At 38.4% G+C, this 19669-nt stretch overlaps 1 protein-coding gene across 3 annotated transcripts; it reads right to left on the reverse strand.

Moving 5' to 3' along the window:
- Positions 1-314: 314 nt before the first annotated feature.
- On the reverse strand, positions 315-19324 carry TMEM182 (transmembrane protein 182). 3 transcript variants are annotated; one of them, XM_057422276.1, is made up of 6 exons: positions 19021-19324; positions 18554-18653; positions 17122-17220; positions 10056-10193; positions 7608-7668; positions 749-936 (listed from the first exon to the last, which is right to left on the reverse strand). In XM_057422276.1, exons 1-6 carry the CDS (start codon positions 19159-19161, stop codon positions 891-893), a joined length of 585 nt encoding a protein of 194 aa, XP_057278259.1. In that variant the 5' UTR covers positions 19162-19324; the 3' UTR covers positions 749-890. The 3 variants fall into 3 exon arrangements, with proteins under 3 accessions (XP_057278257.1, XP_057278259.1, XP_057278258.1); XM_057422275.1 differs by lacking the exon at positions 749-936 and adding an exon at positions 4145-4229; XM_057422274.1 differs by lacking the exons at positions 749-936; positions 7608-7668 and adding an exon at positions 315-612.
- Between the last annotated feature and the right edge of the window lie 345 nt (positions 19325-19669).

The raw sequence follows: 19669 nt of genomic DNA on the forward strand, positions 1-19669 counted from the left end.
GTACCATTTTCCACAAGTAGAAGCACAAAAGATGTATAAAATGTTGACTTGGCACACTTCATGTTGGGCTTTAGGCTGCAGAAAAATTTTGCCTTTCTCTAGCTGCAAAACTGCAAATATGTTGCTAATAGTACAATATGGAGAACCACAAGTGTACTTACTAAAGAATTAAAAACAACTATTTGAGGCTAAAGGTGGTTTCCTTTATGAGTTTTGTGTCCTTTACCCTTAAACAAGTAACAGAGAACTTCCAAAAGTCTGCAGAAGAACTTCCAAAAGTCTGCCTGCACACTTAGGGTTGCCATAAAGGTAATGTATAAAATTGTGTTCCAGTGATGAAGCTTCACTAGGATTTCTTTCCTACTGTATTGCCTTAAGCAGTGTACATTTAGTCTGAGTGTAAATAAATGGAACGGCCTACCAACAAAAACAGCATCCCTGCTAATAAAGCAAAAAATACTCCTATAGGAGCCAGCATAAAAGACCAGCCATAACGCACATAAACAGCAAAGTCTGGGCAATCCATTTTTTTCATGTCTGTGTAGCTTTCCAGATCAGCCATCGCCTGGACCCAGATGACATACATCATGACTACCAGCGAAAAAAAGACACCTGGAAAAGAAACACCAGGTTTTAACAACAGAGTGTGAGACAAATGCTGGGTGCATTTACTGTAATACTTAGAAATCTGTCAGTACTTCAGGTCCCATCTGCAAGACAGTCAGCCACCACCTGGGTATTTTTTTGCCTTTGGCTTCCTCTAACAAGCCCCATCTCGATCTTGCTTCTGATTTGCACTGAAAGGCATACTCCCATAATAAAGGATTTCTCTGACTTTGGTAGGCAGACTGAAACCCAGGTGTGTTTAGAGACGAAATTCAGGCAGGTATTTACTGTTCTGAATTCAGGAGCCAAGGGAGGATGGAACAGGATGACCTGGAAAAAAATACCTACTTTTATTTTCCATTTTCCAAACTCTGACATTGTTCATCTTGCAGTTTTTTGGATGAGACACTAAAAGGGGGAAAGGGCAGAAAAAACATTCTATCATCTTCACCTATCTACATTTGCTACTTTTTTCTTATGAAAAGGGCTTTGTTTGGAACATACTACCTTCAGTGTATTCTAGTCAAATATTTAATTCAAGATCCTCCACATTAGGAAAGAAGTTCCCGTTGTAGTAACAAAACCCAACAATAATGAAATAATAGCTATGAAGCAAGCTATTAGTATTAGCCTCAGATTGGATACAACAGTTTCCTGGAATTAATCCACCACATAATTCACAACCTTTTCCCAACCTCTCCTCTGAAAAGCCTTTGGATTGTTTACACATGATAGTAATAGGAGCACATGTTCTTACAAACTTTGTTAATCTTTCTGTTACTATACACCAGAAGGAGATATAAGAAGAAAGTACTTTCCAAAGTATCAGTTGCATTCCTAACATTTCATTTCTCTTTAGAGGAATGTGGACACTTGAGAAATGCAAGCCTGCAGCACAGATGCTCCAGCAGAAGATGTGCTAGAAAACTGAGGGCACAAGTCTGAATATTTTGCGTGCTCCATCCTGTACCCACTTGCCCCCTTAGGTCCAGCTGTCACAGCACAGTTGCAGCAGCAAAACGATCTATGCCAATATTAAAATATTTGAAGGACACCACCCCATCATGTTTTTACCCAAGGATGCTTACATGCCTCATTAGAACCATAAACCAGTGCATACTTCTGGGAACCCTTCTTGCCAAACCTGAGCCTACAGGATGTAAAGCTGCAGAGCAGAAGTCAAAGGTATTTGTGGTCTCTTCCCCACCCTCCTAAATATTTGCAGTGCAACCATGAACAAATGTGACACTTGTGGCAAAATCCGCAAGTGTACTTTGTAAGCACCCATGGACTAGCATTTGCTTCCATCTGTCCTGTGAATCTTTCATGGTTACCTTTCTCCATCCCCATCTTGAGATGCTGCTTCACCACCTTCTTTGCCTGCCCTTACAGTGATCTGCTGGTGTTCCTGTTAGTGCTTTATGGTCAAAATGTAATAGCTTTGCATCGTGGACATCCTGAATATCTGACAGGTGAGAGCTCACAATACAGTCCCAGTGAACACTACCTTTTGAAGCCCACCAAATAATGAGCTGAAGTAGTTAACCTAAGGCATAATCAAAATGTGACTGAAAATCCCAAAGGATCTACAACTTTTATGAGGCTGAAAGAAAGTGGAAAAACTAAATAAAGAAGGAGGCAGAGACATTTCCTTTCTATGAAATATACTTTCAGGATTACATTTTTTGCTAGGGCTCAAATTCCTAACAAAGTTTGAAAAAAAACAACACTCAGCTCTAAAAGGCATAAATTCATTTTGAAAGTATTTCACCTGAGTAAAATTCAATTTTGATGTAATTTAATACTGTGCTTGTATTAAACATAAAACCAGTGAAACAATCAGAGAAAAGGATCACCTTGGGGCCAGACATGAAGACTGAGAAATTAAATTGAAGACACTCCAAACGTAAGTCAAATTGAGAGGAAGATTCCTATAACAGAACATCTAATGATAACAGGTAATGCAGGCAACATAGGAAAATTAGAAGCAAACAGAGCTAGTAAATTTTGATGTAAAAAGATTCAGGGCCAAATTTATAAATGGAGTTATTAGAAACATAGAGTTTGTCCAATGTTTCAAAATGTCAAGAACAGAAAAAAAAAAAAAAAAATTATAGCCCAAAGATTTTGAAATATACATTAATAATATTACAAAATCCATACGAACATTGGAATTTACCTCTTCAGATGCTGTGTCATTTTCAAATATCTGTAGTCTTCTGTTTATTCTTGAGGCAAACTTATTCCAAAACAATAATAATTACAAAAAGTGGTGATGCATATTCCCTTACTATAGTAGCAGGGAAGTATAACTGAGCTTTGCACATCCGACATGACCTCTGGCAACCTAGGCAGGTGCAACACTAAGTAGCTCAGAAGCATCTGCCATGAAAACAAGAATCTATTAGAGTGCTTAAATCTCAGAATGGGCACCCCTTGCTCTTTGGGCAGTCTGAAACAATAGCTAGCTGGTTAAAACAGAGCCAGCACCATGTAGGTGCAAAATAGCAAGGAAGTGCTGCCAGTGGTCAAGCGACTTCAGGGAAGCTAAAATCCATCAGGTGATTTCACAGCAAGCTGCTAATACCCGTGTGTGGCAAACTGGTGGCAAACTATTGGGTATGGAAATTTGCTGAAGAAATGTATGTCAAGCAGAGATAAATGTCCTTTTTTAAAAGAGAAGAAAAGGAAAGGGACAATATGTAAACCCTCTTATTTAATTAAAGCACTAAAGGAGTATTTAAGGGTTCTCACTATCTGTTAATGGAAGCTAATTAGTAGGTATATTGCCTAGTGTGTTCAAGAATTGTCTTGAACACTAGTATCAGGCTAAGAAAAAACTGACCATGTCCTATTGCCTCCAACAGCATTTCTTTCATTAGTGCTCCTTTTGTCTAATTTTCACAGAGTTGTAATTTCATGGGAGTTAAGCACTTAGGAACATACTAAATATACATTTATTCTGGGAAATCTGCTCCGGCAATCTTGCACTACCTATTTTGAATGTTATGAACTCTCATAGCCAAGCTCCAGGGCAAAATTACTGAGATTGAAAAAAAAAAAAATCCACAATTTCATGAAGCAAATATTTTTAGGAACAATGTGTGCTATGATGTATTTCTACACTTTGGGCATTTAGACCTTTTACACAGTGTGCTGGTGTCCATATGCCCTTGCCTTTTAGTGAATATAAAATAAAACAGCAGTTGCATGAATCAGAATGATGAGGGAAATTATTCTTAGAACATGAAATATGTCTGAGAGAGATTAAGACAAATAAATACTTCCCACCTCCTCCTTTTTCTCTCCTTTTTGTCGTTTTGCATTTTTTTTAAGAACACACATGTTTGATACACAGCTCTGTGCAGTGTGATAAGACTTGGACTTCTCCGAGGTCACTCTTTCTGTCTTTTGCATTCATTCTTTTGAATTTCTTTCAAACAAACACTTGTGCATATTGCAGAGAAGAATACAGAACCTTTAGAAACGTCTATGAATTCAAGAAGCAGTTTGCTGGCCTTTAGTACTTATTCTTCCCACGTAGAAATGCCTTTCACTTGTCAATGGTGAATGGCTGTTTATGGCATGAATCTTTTACTATGCAGACACGAAGACAACAGGTGCTGTAAAGAATGATGTGAGCCTTTTACTTGCGCCTAGAAGTTTAGAACTTTTTATCTCACTTGAGGAAAACTTGTGTGCATGTATATATATTTTTTTTTTCAGTTGCATTTTTATGTCCTTTTCCTTATTACAGATTCTGACACCTACCTTGGCCTCTTGTGACCTTTATTTAAAAGGTAGGGTTGGCATTCCACTCTGAAGTACATGCAGAGGATCCCACTTAAGTGTTATGGGAGTTGGCACATATCTCTGAAGACAGATTTTTGTCCTTATCTAGGAGCTAGAATTAAAATATCAGCTTTTTCACTCTTTTGGCAGGAAGCAGAAGTCATACTGGTACTTCTAATCTTGCTTCTTTATGAGGGTGTGATTCTGTAATGCTCTGTGCACATCCTGGAGGCTTGATTGCTGGACATCAGTACAACAGGACAGTTTTCACCACTAGCCAGGCCCAAGGTAATTATGGACTTTACTGAAGGATGTCTTAAGTTATTAATTTAGGACAGCTTTCCCTTCGTTTCCTATGACCTTTGAAGCAATTATAAGGCTTCTTATGGTTTGCATTACTTTAGCTGCTCTTGGTCCACCATCTGATATTGTAGACATGGAGGTGAGGCTGCAAACACAGCACTCAAGTCACTGACTATAATATTTTTTAACTGATATGCTCTTTCCCTTACAGGTGTAGCATCTGCAGCCTCAAGGAGATAATGCGGCTACAAAGCTTAACAGAGGAAGCTGCTAGTCAATAAGCTGCCACAAATGCCAATAACTGTGTATGCCTCTCCATTTGTACTCCACTGAGTTCAGCTGCAGCACTCAACAAGAGAAGTGGGCAGCCTTTCTTAAAGATCGGGATGAAGAAAACATAGGTGTGTGACTCTGCCACAGATCAGACATCATAATTGCTCTGTGGGTAGGTTTGCTGCTATTCTGAACCCCAGATATGTGATTCTGCGGAGAGGCTTCTGAGGTCTCTTTGGCCGTTGGAGACCCTTTGTGGTTCCCCGTGAGCACCAGTGAAGCTGGCAGAGAGACCTTGAGTGAGTAATTGCAGGGCTGTAAGGGTTATAGGCAAAGGTATGTGCCTCTGGTGATGTTGGTCTCAAACCTGCTTCCCAAACAATAAAAACTATACAAATGTTGGTTTACACTCTGCGTCAGCTCCTAGCTTTGTAGTTAGTCTTGCAAGCAGGGCTTGGGCTTCTGTAACCATGAGACTTTCTCTGAGATTTGAGGATTGCTGGAGAGGGGTGAGATCCATCAGACAAGGTGGGAAAAGAACAGTAAGCTCAGTAACCTTGAGAAAAGATGAAAGCAAGGACCATCAGTAGACAGACATTAAAGCCTCCAGATAAGCAGGGGGAAGGGAATGGGACAGAGCAATAAGGGAGGACCATACACTTCCACTAAGAAAGCAGCACAGCTGAAAGCCCATCTCAAATGTGTGTATATAAATAAACCTGCTGTTGGAATAACATAGGAGGAATTCTAGTGGATGATGCCATTTCAGCTGCAGACATGGTAAGACAGTTTGCTTGACTGGAATGCTTTGCTGGGTGCATACAGACTCTTTAAGAACAAGCAGTTAAGATGCGGTGGGATGGCTGCAGCCTGTCTCGAATGGACAGCTTATGGGAGTCATGGGAGTCATGGGAGCTTATGATCAGGGTTAAGATCAATAAGGTGGACAAAAATGGTGTGATCATGGTGAGCACCTGCTACAGGCCACCCAATGAAGAAGAAGTAGTGGACTGGGAAAATAGTAATGATTTCTGGATCTTACCAGAGACTCAGCCACCCCAATATCTTCTAGAATCAATGATAACTTTTTGAAACAGGTGTGGAACAGACAAACTAATAATGGAAGTGTTTTGCTGGACCTGCTATCCACCAATAAGGATAAATGGCAAAGTTTAATATCCTAGGAGGAATACAGAAGGTGAGCAGGAGATTAAAGACCCAGAACTTCAGGAGAACAGACTTTAGCCTGTTAAGAAACTGGTAAGCAGGATCCCAAGGAAGGTTGCTCTGAAGGGCAAAGGATGCTCTGAAGGACAACGGTGCCTAAAATATCTTGTTGTTCCTCACAGGCAACTTCCTTAAAGCATAAGAATGGTCCCTCTCAGTTCAAGCAGGTCAGGCGTAAATGAAAATTAACATCATATCTGGAAAACTGTCCAGTTTGGGGCTCCCTGGTTAAAGAGAGATACTGATAAACTGAGATGATGACCACCATGATGGCTAGGGGCATGGAGGATAAGGAGAGGCTGAATAAGCTCAGGAAGAGAAGAAAAACAGACTTTCTAAATGGAGTTCTAGAGATGATGGGGATAGACTCTTCAGAGGTCTGCACACTGAAAGGATGAGACACAGTGATCACAAACTGCAGCACGGAAAATTTCAGGTGGATACACAGAAAAAAACAAGTTCTCAATTAAGTTGGTCAAACTGAGACAAGTGTCCAAAGATGCTGTGAAGCATCAGTTAGTGGAGTTTTTAAAAACTTGACTGGATAAGGCTCTGAGCTGCCTGATCTAACTTTGTAGCCAGCCCTGCTTTGAATCATGAAAGGTCAGACCTGATTGACACAAGAGGTCCTCTCCAACCTAAATTTATTCTGTGTCACTCAGGAGCTCTGTCATGGCTTCTTTTACAGCTACCTTCAAAAGGCAAGTCTAACTGCCTTAGCTCAGATAAGATGGAGTGTCCCTCTGAGAGTGTGTTTCTATTGATGGTAGAAGTTTAAGTATTTGGTTCAAAAAAACACTTAGCTTTCAGATGGCTGAACAGTTGGCATGGATTCCATTCCCAATAATATCTTCAGCTGCTTTCTGAACCCTAAGATGCCACAGCAGACCATGTTACAAGCTGTTCTCTTCAGTGGAGGCAGAGCTTTTATTTGCCATCTAATTTGTCAGTTGAGGTTGCAAAAGATACTTCAGTCCAATAACAGGTATTAAAATTGCTGCATCTAATGTTTTTCTTTAAGGATATGTAAGTAGAAAAACGACTGATTTTCCCATCTTCTACCAAACTTCCACAGAACTATCTTGTCTAACTTCTTTCTCAGAAGCACACTATTCTCTCCAGTATAACAGCTACTCAATTTTTTTGGTATGACAGCATTCAGGCCCTTTCAAAACAATGTATATAATTCCTTTTATTCTTCAAATTATTCTGCTGGTTTCTGTTTTAAAAGAACTCTAACTTCACCTATGATTTAAGTCACATCTTTTCATCTTCCCCTAAGGTCTGTGTTTAAATAGATCATAGAATCATAGAATGGTTAGGGTTGGAAAGGACATTAAGATCACCTAGTTCCAACACCCTGGCTGCATCCTGATCACATATTGGTATGAATGGTAAATATGTACCACTTCTCATCACTTCTCCCCTTCATACCCTGCTTTCCTTTTATTTTTAGCTCTTCTAGTTCTGAAGGAGATGGTTAGAGGAACAGATCAGGGCAGCAGGGCACACAGTAGCGCACACCATCCTGCCTTCTAAAGGCAGGCTAAAACCTGTCTCTTCTGCATCAGGTTCTACCTTAGCTCTGCCCCCAAGTTATCCCAGATTTCAGGTATTAACTACTACTACTGGGAGAGAAAGAAATATAGCAATTTCACGCTGTCATACCTTTGGGTCAGAGAATCCCTCTTACTCCTCATTTAATTCCATTAATGGGCCATTGATCAGTAATACCATAGTTAGTTGGGAAACTGAGTTGTGCCCAAAACATGTCACAGGATAGAGCTTAAATGATATCAAATGCAAAGGATTTATAAGCAATTCTTATGTCAGCATGGTCACTCCCACAGCATGACTTTAATTCATGATATAATTAAACCTTCACCTTGGTAATATGAGTACTTCTGAGAAGAACTGAGAGCAACAAGCTTTTTTCAGTGTCTTTGCGGGTGATCTTCAGTGTCGGGTAGGATCATGATGTTTACAATGAGCACCTGCCTGGGCAACTCCACCCTACTGGTGAGACTGGCAGTAGATACAGAAGAGCTTGGTCAAGAACCATGTCCCCCTACCCAAGCCAAAATTTCCCGTGCAAGCTGAATGGCTCCAGGGTCCTAAACTGTGCTGTCACCATTACCTTTTGGCAAATTATAGTGGGATTTTGTTAAATATCTTTGCTTTTCAACAGCAATAATGGCAATAATAAATATAACACAGCTCTTCTCTGAAATGCTGATTGAGAACAGTTCTTAAGTTGAAAAATACTACATACAGAGTAGGAAGTCATGATTTCCCTTGAATAACATCTGCTCTAAAGAGACAGAGGGTGAGAGGGCCAAAGAGACAGGCCCAAAGTCACACACTAGGATAACAAAGCTCACTTAACTTCACACATCTAAAAAAAAATAGCCTCTCTACATTCCCTCAATAAAGGAAACAGAGGTGTAGGGTTCCTCCACAAGCATTCATCTGATCCAATTAGGCCCCTCTTTCAGGACGAAATGAATCTGCAGCTAGGGGAACTTCTTACGTACCTACTGTTTTTACCGCAAATGCCTCTTTTATTGCCTCTTGCAGGCCTCCTAGGGAAGACAAAGGAGACTAGTGCAGACTTGGGGATCTAACTTTCCCCTGCCTAGAGGAGGGCAGATGAACTGACCCAGAGAGGAGAAAAGACATGTCGCTTCTCACCTCTGCCCATCAGTTCCTGCTGTCGTTCAAGTGCCCTTTTCCTCTGTAACAGCCTCTGCTACTTTCTAGTCACAGCTGAGGTTTTTTACAATTACAAATGCAGAAAGAGTAGGGCACACATGGGCTCTTACCCTGCAAATTAGTGACAAAAAGCACTGAAATATCTTGTGATTTCCATCAGACTATGAATATATTTTGTATGTCTTTTAAAAGTGTGGAGGAGTAATTCTCAAGGGATCAAATTCAAGTATGCAGGAGGTTTTTCAGAAAAAATATTATAAAATACTTCCCACACTTCACTGAGGATCCTTTAAAATGGAATAATCATGACTTGCTGTGCATGAAGAGCTGAGAGGTGAAGTTGGTAAGCAAGGTCAGCAGGTCAGTAACAGAAGCAGAAAAAGAGCCCAGGCCTTTGGGTCCTGACATGAGTGGCTCTAACCTGTAACAAAACATTGCTCTCACAGGGCTGCCTCTCACCAGGCTATATACAAAGGAGAACAGTGACCGAGCATATAATATCATTTACATCCTGCACAACTGTATCTTACACACCAGTGTGACATCTTCCCAGACTTTGCAAGGTTAACTGAGCAGCATCCCAGAGAGCTGCCCATATCACCTGAATCATGGCAGAGTGCATCCTCCACAGTACATTTGGGTTATGAGGAAGGAGGAAGTTAGGTTATTTGTTATCTTTCATTCACAGAGGTTTAGAGCTCCCACTTATTCATATGTGACAACTATTTATTGTACTCTACTGTTCTCTGTCTTCCAAATTCCTTGAGCCCACCATAATGATCTTTTCTGTCACTTATTAAAAAGCACCTCTCTTCAGCCTTTGAAATTCCTATAAGGCAGCACCCCTAAATATGCATTCTTTTTCCTGTTAAAAGAGTAGATTGAAATTGCAGTGTAATTCCATGATTTGTCCTGGTTTTTTGTTTGCTTTTTTTTAATCCAAAAGCTGCTTTTAGAATAGTTTCATGACTAAGTAACTGTGGAAAGAATTGTCTCCATGGCAGGCACTCCACAAGCCAAAGGATAGAAGCATATGCTTTTTCTTTCTTTTAGCCATGAATAATATAATTTTGGGTCAAGGAAAATGGAAGAAATACCTCATCTTTCTATTCTTTAATTGACTGAGCAAACAGTATACCCACCAGCAATGATGAAAAAGCCTCCTCCTGCTTTGTACAGAATGTGGCTGGCAAAAGGAGCTGCACAGATGATGAAGAAACTAGCCATCACGATAGTGACTACTCCCAGGAGCATAAGAACTGTCCAGAAACCTCGATAAACTGGAGAAAGGGAAGGAGGAAAAAAGAATACAATACTTTTTAGAACTTAAACAAGTGGCATATTTGGCTAACAAAGACATTTAATTTCCCCTTTTGTTCTTACTTGCCTTTTTAACAAATGAAACATTCGTTCTATTGTGCCTACAAGTTATATGTCATGTGGACTAAATTAGGTTTGAACCTCAGTCCTTATCTGATGATCATGGAAAATAGGTTATAAATTGCCATGAATAAAATCTGTCTGCTTAATATTTAGCAGTGACTTGTAAGATAACAACTTGACCAAATTTATGCTCTTTAGAAAATGGTACACCAAAGCTGTAGCAATGTTTCTTTGGGATAAATGACTAGACTGAAAGGATGCAATTGTTTTAACCCAATTGCCTGGGAGAAGCAGAAAGCTGCAACATCTTGACATTCTTAGTGCTCAGACCATATCACCAATAGCAATCTGCAAGTTCTCTACAATCTACAACTGGATAATTCCCCTTACATACAGTTATATTCAATAGATGAAAATCTAAAGCAGGTGGGGGAAGAAATTCAAAAAATGTAACCCAGCTTTCTGAAAAATGGTTACGTATTTTAAGCCAGCCTATTCCTGCTCTAAAGCTCTCTGTATTGTATTAAATTTAAAACATGATGTTTCAGAAGCCCTGTTAGTGCCAAGCGGCGCTGAATTAATGGATGCAGCTTGTGATAAATGAGCCGAGAGTTTTGTGACATACCCTGGCCAAAAGAATCTTTCAAACAATTATTTTTTTAGCTGGTTAATTGCACATCCATTTAACAAAGTCATCATTTTACAAATGCTACAAGAGTGACATACATTTCTCCCATGAATTTCAAAATTGGTACATTAACACAACCCATTAGTAAAATTATGAGTTGCGAAGATCTCCATCGTCAGATCTGAAAATCTTGAAGCACTGACAATTCAGTCAGTGAAAAACATTTCCACCCAACTGAGGGAAAGCATATAAACCAGCTGTCAAGTCAGGAAAAGTGAGTCACAAAAGAAACTGCCAGTTATCATTTGACAGCACCTGCTTACTGTTATGGCAAAACACAACCAAGAAAGTATTACGCTGGTTCTTATACTTAAAAGTTTCCCATTCATACAGCTTGTTAGAGCCAGCTTCTGGAAAAATTTGGGTTTGCCCCCATCTGAAATCTGGAGGTGCACTACACATTATCAGCTTGTGCTTCCCACTATTGTGTTCCAAAAATCTATAGTTTTTAACTTGACCAGCTTAACTCATGCTAAAGTATATACCGTCTTGCGTCTATGTTAGCTAGATCACATTCACCACATCACATTAGCCACACTTCTTAAATAACATCCTTTTTAATCCATGCAAACATTCAGCGACATAATTTTCTGCCACACTGGTCAGCAGATCTGGGGATGAAAGGATGAATGTATCTGAAATAAGCCGGCAGAAGGGTTAAAACTGTGTTTTGGTTCATATCCAATACAACTCCTCTTTCCACATAAACAAAAAAGAATATGGAAATAATAGGTAAGAAATAAGGTCGTGGTTCAGCAAAGCAGTTAAGTGTATGTTCTGCTCTAAGTACTCTATCTCTTACGGGATTTAGGCACCTGTTTGAAGTTAAACTCATAGTTAAATGATTCACTTAAAGCAAATGGACAGTGAATGGAGACCTAGAGAGGTAAATCTCTCAAGTCCTTCAGTCTTGGGTTTCTGAAGCAATTTCATATTATTTTACTCATGGGACTACTTTGCTAAGCTTCATCGCAGTCCCCAAGTCCATGGGACATTACTTTCTCATTTAAAACCTAATACCACTAAATCAGTCTATAACCACCCAACTCTTTTACATGGATGGCCCAAGGTACTTCAAAGTCATGCTACATAATAGGACACATTGGCCAAAACGGACCTTGAAAAAGCTTTCTTCAATACCATTATAGTCAGCCACCTGAATCATACAACATTGTTTCTATTTTCTGAATGGATGAGGATACAAGACTCTCCAGCATTACAAAATCAGTATCCGGTTTCATTATCTGTTCCTCATACAAGAAACTCTGAAGTCTGCTTTTAGTGAAATTTTACCAGAAAAGCTTTATTTGTTCAAATATTCCTGGAAACATAACACAAAAAAGGAGTACATATGTAACTGATGAAGATTTGCTTAAACCTCTCTGTAGCTATACAAGACAAAAGCTGTTTCTATGCTCCAACAGCATAACAATTTTATACATTATACATGAAATACTGATTTGACCTGGCTATCACCTGAAATAAGCTTCCATTCTATTTCTCTAGAAATAATAATTTACTCTAGAGATTCACAGATAAATTCTGATGACCCTAATGCTTGTTTATACAGCTAACTCTCTCATTAAACATCAGTTAGAAAACACAGTATAGTTGGCAGGTAAAAAGTCTGCAATGCTCCCAGATCTGCAACTGTTCAAGCAAAAGACTATCCCCTCTAATTTGCAAGACAGTAAGTCATTTGGATCATTTGTGGCACAGGTCTGAGAAACATCTTAAGAACATTTAGACTTTTTCGTTAGCAAGAAGCCATTTTTCTGCAAAGGCCTATTTTTGCTCAGACATTTCCCATCTTCTCTGCCCAGATGGGCAAGATCAGTTTCTACAGGGCTAATAAGTCAAAATTACAATGCAGCCCTACTGTCATTTACCTTAGCTGGCATCTACAGATGGATGCAAAAGAGCCGGTTGAAATTAAACCTTCCTAAGAATGAACTTACTCTTCAAGTCAAAGACTTTGCTGCTCTGAGACTGAGGTAAAACATGACAACTAAAATGCAACAGAAGATGCTGCTCTGAATTATGCTTCTTTATATCCCATGAAAAGGGCTGACACTGTGATCCAAGAAGCCTGTTTCAAGAAATAATGGTTCAGTGCACTTACGCGAAGTGTTAACATAAGTTTGCACCAGTTAAAGCCTCACTGAGGCAGTTCTTAAGGTAGCCCATATTCTGGTCCAGATGACAAAGAGCACACTTGCCTCTGCAAGGTACTTCACAGATACGTTTGTTAGCTACCTCAAATACATGCATTAATCAAAGTATTTCTTACAACAGAAGAAATAAAGTACAAGCACTACTGCAGAGTCCGAGGTAAACCTATCTGCAGCGTTAATCTTTGATACCATTGCTCTGTGTTGCAAGACTGCTAAACAGAAGGTTCTGTAACTTGTCTTGGTAAGTTGCCCCTTTGTCGGGTACAACATTTGCCTTGGCAGTGACATGCAGGCCTAAAAATAAAATAGTACTTATCGGAAAACAGGAGTACACACGGTATGCTTGTCTTTGAGTTCTGCACCATTTGGCCTCCATACTATGGGAACATTCTAACTGCAGTATATTCCTTTAAAACTGCATGACCTGTAGTTTTCCCTTGCTACTTGTTTTTCTCCCTAAAGATGCTAATTTGGGTCCCTCTGGAGACTTTTGCATTGTTTGAAATCTAGAAATATTATCTGGTTTTGAATAAGGGGCCAAATTTTTGAGAAATATCTGAAAATTATCTAGTACAGTAAGTCCCAGAACTGATTATAAACTAAGACATAGATTTATATTTTAAGAAGTTACTGCTGCGTGACATGAAAGAGAAGCAATAATGTGTTTTGACAAAGTTCCATAGCTGTGTCACCTACAACACACACTTGTGTAGTAGTTATACATATACACCTCTGAAGCTCCATAATGGGTTATTCAGGAACAGGTTAGCTAAAATGACAAAGTGACACCCATCCACTATTGGAGAGGTTAACATCAACCTCATGAAACCATACTACATATCTTATTGTCCTTGGTGACTTCAAGTGTTTTAAAATCTCAGCCATCAACCCATACATTTTCTATGACTTATAAAAAAAAAAAAGAACAAACCCAAAACCCAGACACTTAATATTAAAATTAGTATCAATACAAATTATTAAGCACTAAAAATGCTGAGAAACTTCCAAAGCATGTGTGAGTACAGTGTTGCATAAGCATCGCTAAGGACCAGCAAAATGACTTGGGAACGTTGCCTTGAATTTTCACCCACAAGCTTACCTCCTAAATTGAACTTTTCCTGTGATTTAACTGTGGAGTGCAATTTAGAATATGTCTTTTTTACCTCTCATGTAAGAGATATCAAAATTCATCTGACATGAGTATTGCCACTCACAACATAAAATACTGTGAAATGTAAAGTGCCTGACCTGCTCTAAATTAGGAGTATCTATCTTCTCTGCAGATAAACAACTATGAATGAGGTCAGAGATCTCATCAGCACACAGAAGACATACCTGGCAGCACAGTAAACCTTGCAAGACTTTTCTCAGTTTCACTCAGTACCCTTTAATACCCCTTAGTAGTAATAAACCCTTTTTTTTTAATAATCTTAACGGTAAAACAAATACAATATTCACAGTAGGAATATATTACTTTTTTTAAATACTTCTTACTTTATCACTGCTTAGTGGCTGGGGTGTTCTCCTTTAGTAAATGTACTGTATTACAGCCTCTCATGGGCAATTATGTGACTGTACTGCATAACACCATTTTTTTGCCCTAGAAATAGGCTACTGCTAACACTTCACTGTACAATTTTTATTCCCAGATTTCATTGCTGGTATTCTTTAGATTAGTTTAAGTTAATTTCAACCCAGTAACAAACCTGCCAATAAATTTGATCACACCATTTTAGATTTAACAGTTGCTGAACCAGAATTTCACTTCAGTCTTATAAATGTTGTGTATTCTACATTTTATTAGGCATTACTTCAAATCCTGGCAATGTGCCTGGTACTAGACTAAATAAGGTACTAATAGTCAGGAAAAAAAGTATTAGCAGCTACAAATCAGAGTATTAAACTAATGTGTCAGTGCAGCCCCATTAAATGTCTTCCAATTTAGCTTCAGAAGGCGCTGGGCAGTTTACAACAGCTAGGGAACTATTGTTCATTTCCAAATAAAGTTAAAAAAAAAACAAAAAAAAAAAAACAAACCTCAAGAATAAAATTAATGATTTAGCTAAGTGCTAAATTTTGCACTTCGTCTTAGGAATAATCCCACTGCAACCAATAGGACTCCCTGTACAAATAAGTACTTTGTACATTTTTCAAAAACAGGCCTAGCATTGTCCTGTAGTAAAAGAGTTGTATAAAAGTGTGATAGTCCTTGAATGTCACTGTTAAGTAATCTAATGCCATGATACTATGCAGTAATCTAGCTAGCAATTAATTAAGTACTATATTATTATGATTTCAAAATAGCCTGACCGGATAACCAGTCTGATTATGATTACACAAATGCATGTTTATTTAAGGATGCAGAGTTCACTATTCTGGCACTTTTATTCTATGGGCTAAATTCATATTTTTTTATTCCTGGGTTGTAGTTTGTTGCACATACATTTGTGAGTCATCATATAAATGAATCTGCTGGTAACACAATGAGGTGCTGTCTAAGTCTGCTTAGGAGCTGCACACTATAATAGCTGTCACTATAAACCACTGTACCATCACAGAAAGTCACTAGAGTCAAGCTTCCCCGAGTTCATTTAGATACCTGTTACAGGTTAAGATAAATAACATGGTGTAAAATTTCTTTAAAGCCCTTTAACCACAAACAATGTCTAGCACAGCTGTGGACACCTTACACTGCAGGTGGGTGAAGTCCTCACCACTGTGCCAAGATGCTGAACAAAACTGGTGAATGAACAAAACCAGCAAGTTTTAATGAGCTCAAAAGCAATCCAACAGTATCTATTTATATAGCAGGAATGGCTTTGAGTACACCCTACCTGGGCCAGCATCCCTACTACAGTTCTGTCTATTTTTAATCTTCTTATATGAAGTATATGGATAAGAAAATTATATTTGAGCACTGGTTCTTTTGGCAAACATAACTAAAATTAATTAAACTTTTGATGATATTCATTCTCCTTTCTTTATTCTTTGTTTGTCCACTTCTGTGTAATCATGTAATATGAATTGAGGATCTTTTGTGAATGTATGAGTGAATGGTGGAATATAAACTCTGTCTAGATTATTGGGACCTGATGACTCTGTCATTTCCAAATGGAAAGATAAAAATGTTCTAGATGTGCTGTAAAATTACAGATTAGATCTCTGAATGGTGAGGTCTGAATTTTTCCTGGACAAACAGCTCACAATTTCTAAAGATTAAGAGAATCATTATCAGTCCAACTTACTTTTTCATGTCTGCAGCACAAAAAATGGATCCTGAAGACACTTTAATGTTAGCAAAGGCATAATTACAGCTTCAGGACAGGAAAGGATCACTGAGTGAGCTCAGAGACATGCAGCAACCACACACTGTGGGTTATTTTAAAAAGTCCTATGAAATCATCAGAAACGACAAAACAAAACTGTCTATTGCAACATTCTTAGGCACACACTGTTGAGAGTAATTTCAGAGCCTCAGCTCCTTATAGCGTCAGTGTAGAGGAACTGGCACATCCAGCAGTTAGTGCAGTATATCTGAATTAGTTGAATAAACTTAGACAGTATTAAGGCCCCTCTACTCCTTCCTCATAAAGTAAAACTGCAATATATTTCCACATGTGATTACTTAACAACAACAAAAAAGGTTTACTGGAATGCATGAGAAGTACTTGTTCAAGGAACATACTTTTTATGTGAGAAAATAAAGAACTTAAAAAGGAAATATCTCTTTAAAAAAAAAAAAATTACCATCATTCTGCCATTATGCTTAAAGCTAAGCATTCATTTAACTACTTTGCAACTTAGTGGCTTAAATTTGTATGCTGTAAAATAATGAGAAGTATGAAACACCAAAACTATTAATTAAACTCTGTGGAGTGATAAGGAAGTTTTACACTGAAGCATACAAATGGTTTTCTTGAAACTATAGGCATTGAATCCATTTGCAACCAAAAAAATACTTACTGATTGCAGAATCATAGGAGGTTGAGTTGTGTTCATCTCGAATAAGAGGAAATGGTGACAGATAAGCATGTGTACAATTCTTAGAAGGCGACTGGTTAGCTAAAAGTGAAAGAAAGATTAAGATTAATAATTTATTGCCTTAAAAATAAAATATTTTAAGCCTGTTCTTCAAATGGGCAAACTGGGTTCCACAGGTCAAGATTCCAGTTTTTTTCCTCAGGCAATAACTTAGTGGATTTAGTTTGGTAGGAGATACCAGCCTTGTTATCCAGCCAAAGATATTCTTTAAAGGGCAACACAGATTTTGAGAACAGTAAAGCAGCCTTGCTGAAGGCACACTTCAATTTATATGCAATGCATATGTATGCTTTTACATGCATATATATCTTTCACTTGTGAGGGTTAATTATGTGCATCTCATTATTGCATGTCTCTCTCAAAAAAAAAAAAAAATCCCAGGAAATTACTTTTTGTCTCGTGAAAGAAAAATGAAAAATATCAAGCATCTTCAGAAAGTTTACATATGAGTTTAGTTTACAGAATCAATATCCCCAGAGAAGGGTAATTTCACCCTTTATATTAAATGCTTATAAAAACATCACGTTCTTCCTTGTGAAAGATAAAAGCTGACTATAGCCTAAATCACATTTAAATTTCAGATACCTGACCGCAGAATTCTCCAGATAAGTAACAAAGGAAAATTAACTACAGTGAATATTACATTTGCCACCTAAGACCAAGCAATATAGTTAGGAAAACATGGGTTATTGAACTCAAATTTGTATGATGGCATCTGCTTTTCACAAGGATTGTGTAAATCTTGCAGTAAGGAGAGGGAGCTCTGTACCTCAGAGATAGGGTCAAAGACAGGAAAAGATGTTTTGCTTGACCTCTCTTCATGGGACATTTTGGTTGTAAAATACTATCTGTATGTAGTGAAAGAAAGGGAAGGGTCATCTGTGCGTTTAGTAGAGAAATTCTTGTGGAGATGATGTGCACAGTTTCACTGTTTTCACAGTGAAACTACCCATGTCATCCTTAACCCACTTGTAGCACTAGCTGGAAAAACTCTCCAGACGAAAATTCATGGACCATCCTAACCACTAAGCTCTTTTTCCCCACACTGCAGAAACAAACAGTCTGTTTAACGTAAGTGGCAAGAGACTGTCCTGATAAGAATGGACTCAGGTTAACAGAGCAGCCACAACACTCACAAAGCTGACAGTTAAACGTGTATCTTTTTGTCCCAGGGTTTCCTTTAACTTACAAAAATGTGTCAAGAATTTCTTTTAGGGTAGCTAAAGAACCTGATCACTGAAGAAGCCGTAAGAAACCCAGTGATTCATAAGATGGGAAAAAAAAAAAACACCAAAACCACAGCGATTTTGAGAACAAGCTACTGGAGATAATGTAAAATGAAAAAGTTACTTACTATACCAGAAATTCCACATGCTGGCATTATTCTCTCCTACATTTCCACTAAACCAGCACCTCCAGAAGAAACCTTCATGATGGAAAGTGGCCTTCTCTCCCTATGGGCAGGAAAAAAATATATACAAAAAAAGGCATTATCATACAACTGAAATCAGATGTTGAGGCACAAAATACCACCCTCATAATGAAACTCAGCCTATCGGAGTAGAGGTTGGCTATAGCATGTCAAACCAGTTGTACTTCATTTGAAAGAATCTCATGTTGCCAAAGTAGTATCACAAAATACAAATCCATTTTAGAGTTAATTATACCTGATTACAACAGGGTTTAAAGTAGGCTTAGAAGTCTCCAGAAGGTCAAGATGAGAATATTCAGAAGTTCATACAGAAATAAATTCTTACAAAATAAACATCCAAGAAGCCTATATATTCAATTCTCATTATAAATAAAAACATCCATACTAACCCCAGCATCTTCAGGTGCTTTTGAACACGTTCCTATTTCCGTAGCAAGAAGCCAATAATCAGTTCCAAATGCCACCAAAAAAAGCAAAACCCCCAGAGCTGCAAAGAAGCCTCCAAAAAATACCCCCACACTTAGTCTCATTATCAAAGTTATCTTACAAAAAACCTTCTTAAGTACTTTAGTAAAATAAATAAAGTTATTGGGAAAGTGACTAATAAGCTGTTTGGAGAATACAGCTCATTTCTGAAGAAGTTTCTCTACACTTGACTTTCTGCCTGTGCCTTTCCTCCTTAATGCCCTGTGATTCAGTTTGCATCTCCTAATTTGTGTTCCATGTGGCTGGCTCAAGCCTGACAGATGAAAAGGGCCTTCTATTTTAGGACACTGATGGCAGAGCTTCATTCTGTTTCTCTGTCTGGGTGAGGCCAGTCAGAAATAGCTGACCTTCCCCTAACTAATCAGGGATTGACTTGAAATATTATTGCAGTTGGTGCATCAACATCAGTGGAGATGGAGGTGCAATGGCTCCATCCATCCACGTGAACAGAGCATGTAATAGCAGCAAGGACTTCCAAAGTTCAGGCTTGGTGGTGAATGTTTCCTTAGTCGCTAGCAGGGAATGAAACACATGCAACACTTCAGAAGTTAC

This window comes from Pezoporus wallicus, unplaced genomic scaffold (assembly GCF_028554395.1).
Source record: "Pezoporus wallicus isolate ANWC-B61680 ecotype Strahan unplaced genomic scaffold, APGP_CSIRO_Pwel_v1 contig_5785, whole genome shotgun sequence".
Taxonomy (NCBI): domain Eukaryota; kingdom Metazoa; phylum Chordata; class Aves; order Psittaciformes; family Psittacidae; genus Pezoporus; species Pezoporus wallicus.

What these genes read in the sequence shown, in the direction of transcription:
- TMEM182 (XM_057422274.1), bottom strand. Translation starts at nt 19,161, where the DNA reads ATGAGACTAAGTGTGGGGGTATTTTTTGGAGGCTTCTTTGCAGCTCTG. An exon ending in CATGTGGAATTTCTGGTATA is followed by an intron (nt 17,221 to 18,553) that starts GTAAGTAACTTT and finishes TTTCACTTTTAG; the next exon opens with CTAACCAGTCGCCTTCTAAG. An exon ending in AGGCTTTTTCATCATTGCTG is followed by an intron (nt 613 to 10,055) that starts GTGGGTATACTG and finishes TTTCTTTTCCAG; the next exon opens with GTGTCTTTTTTTCGCTGGTA.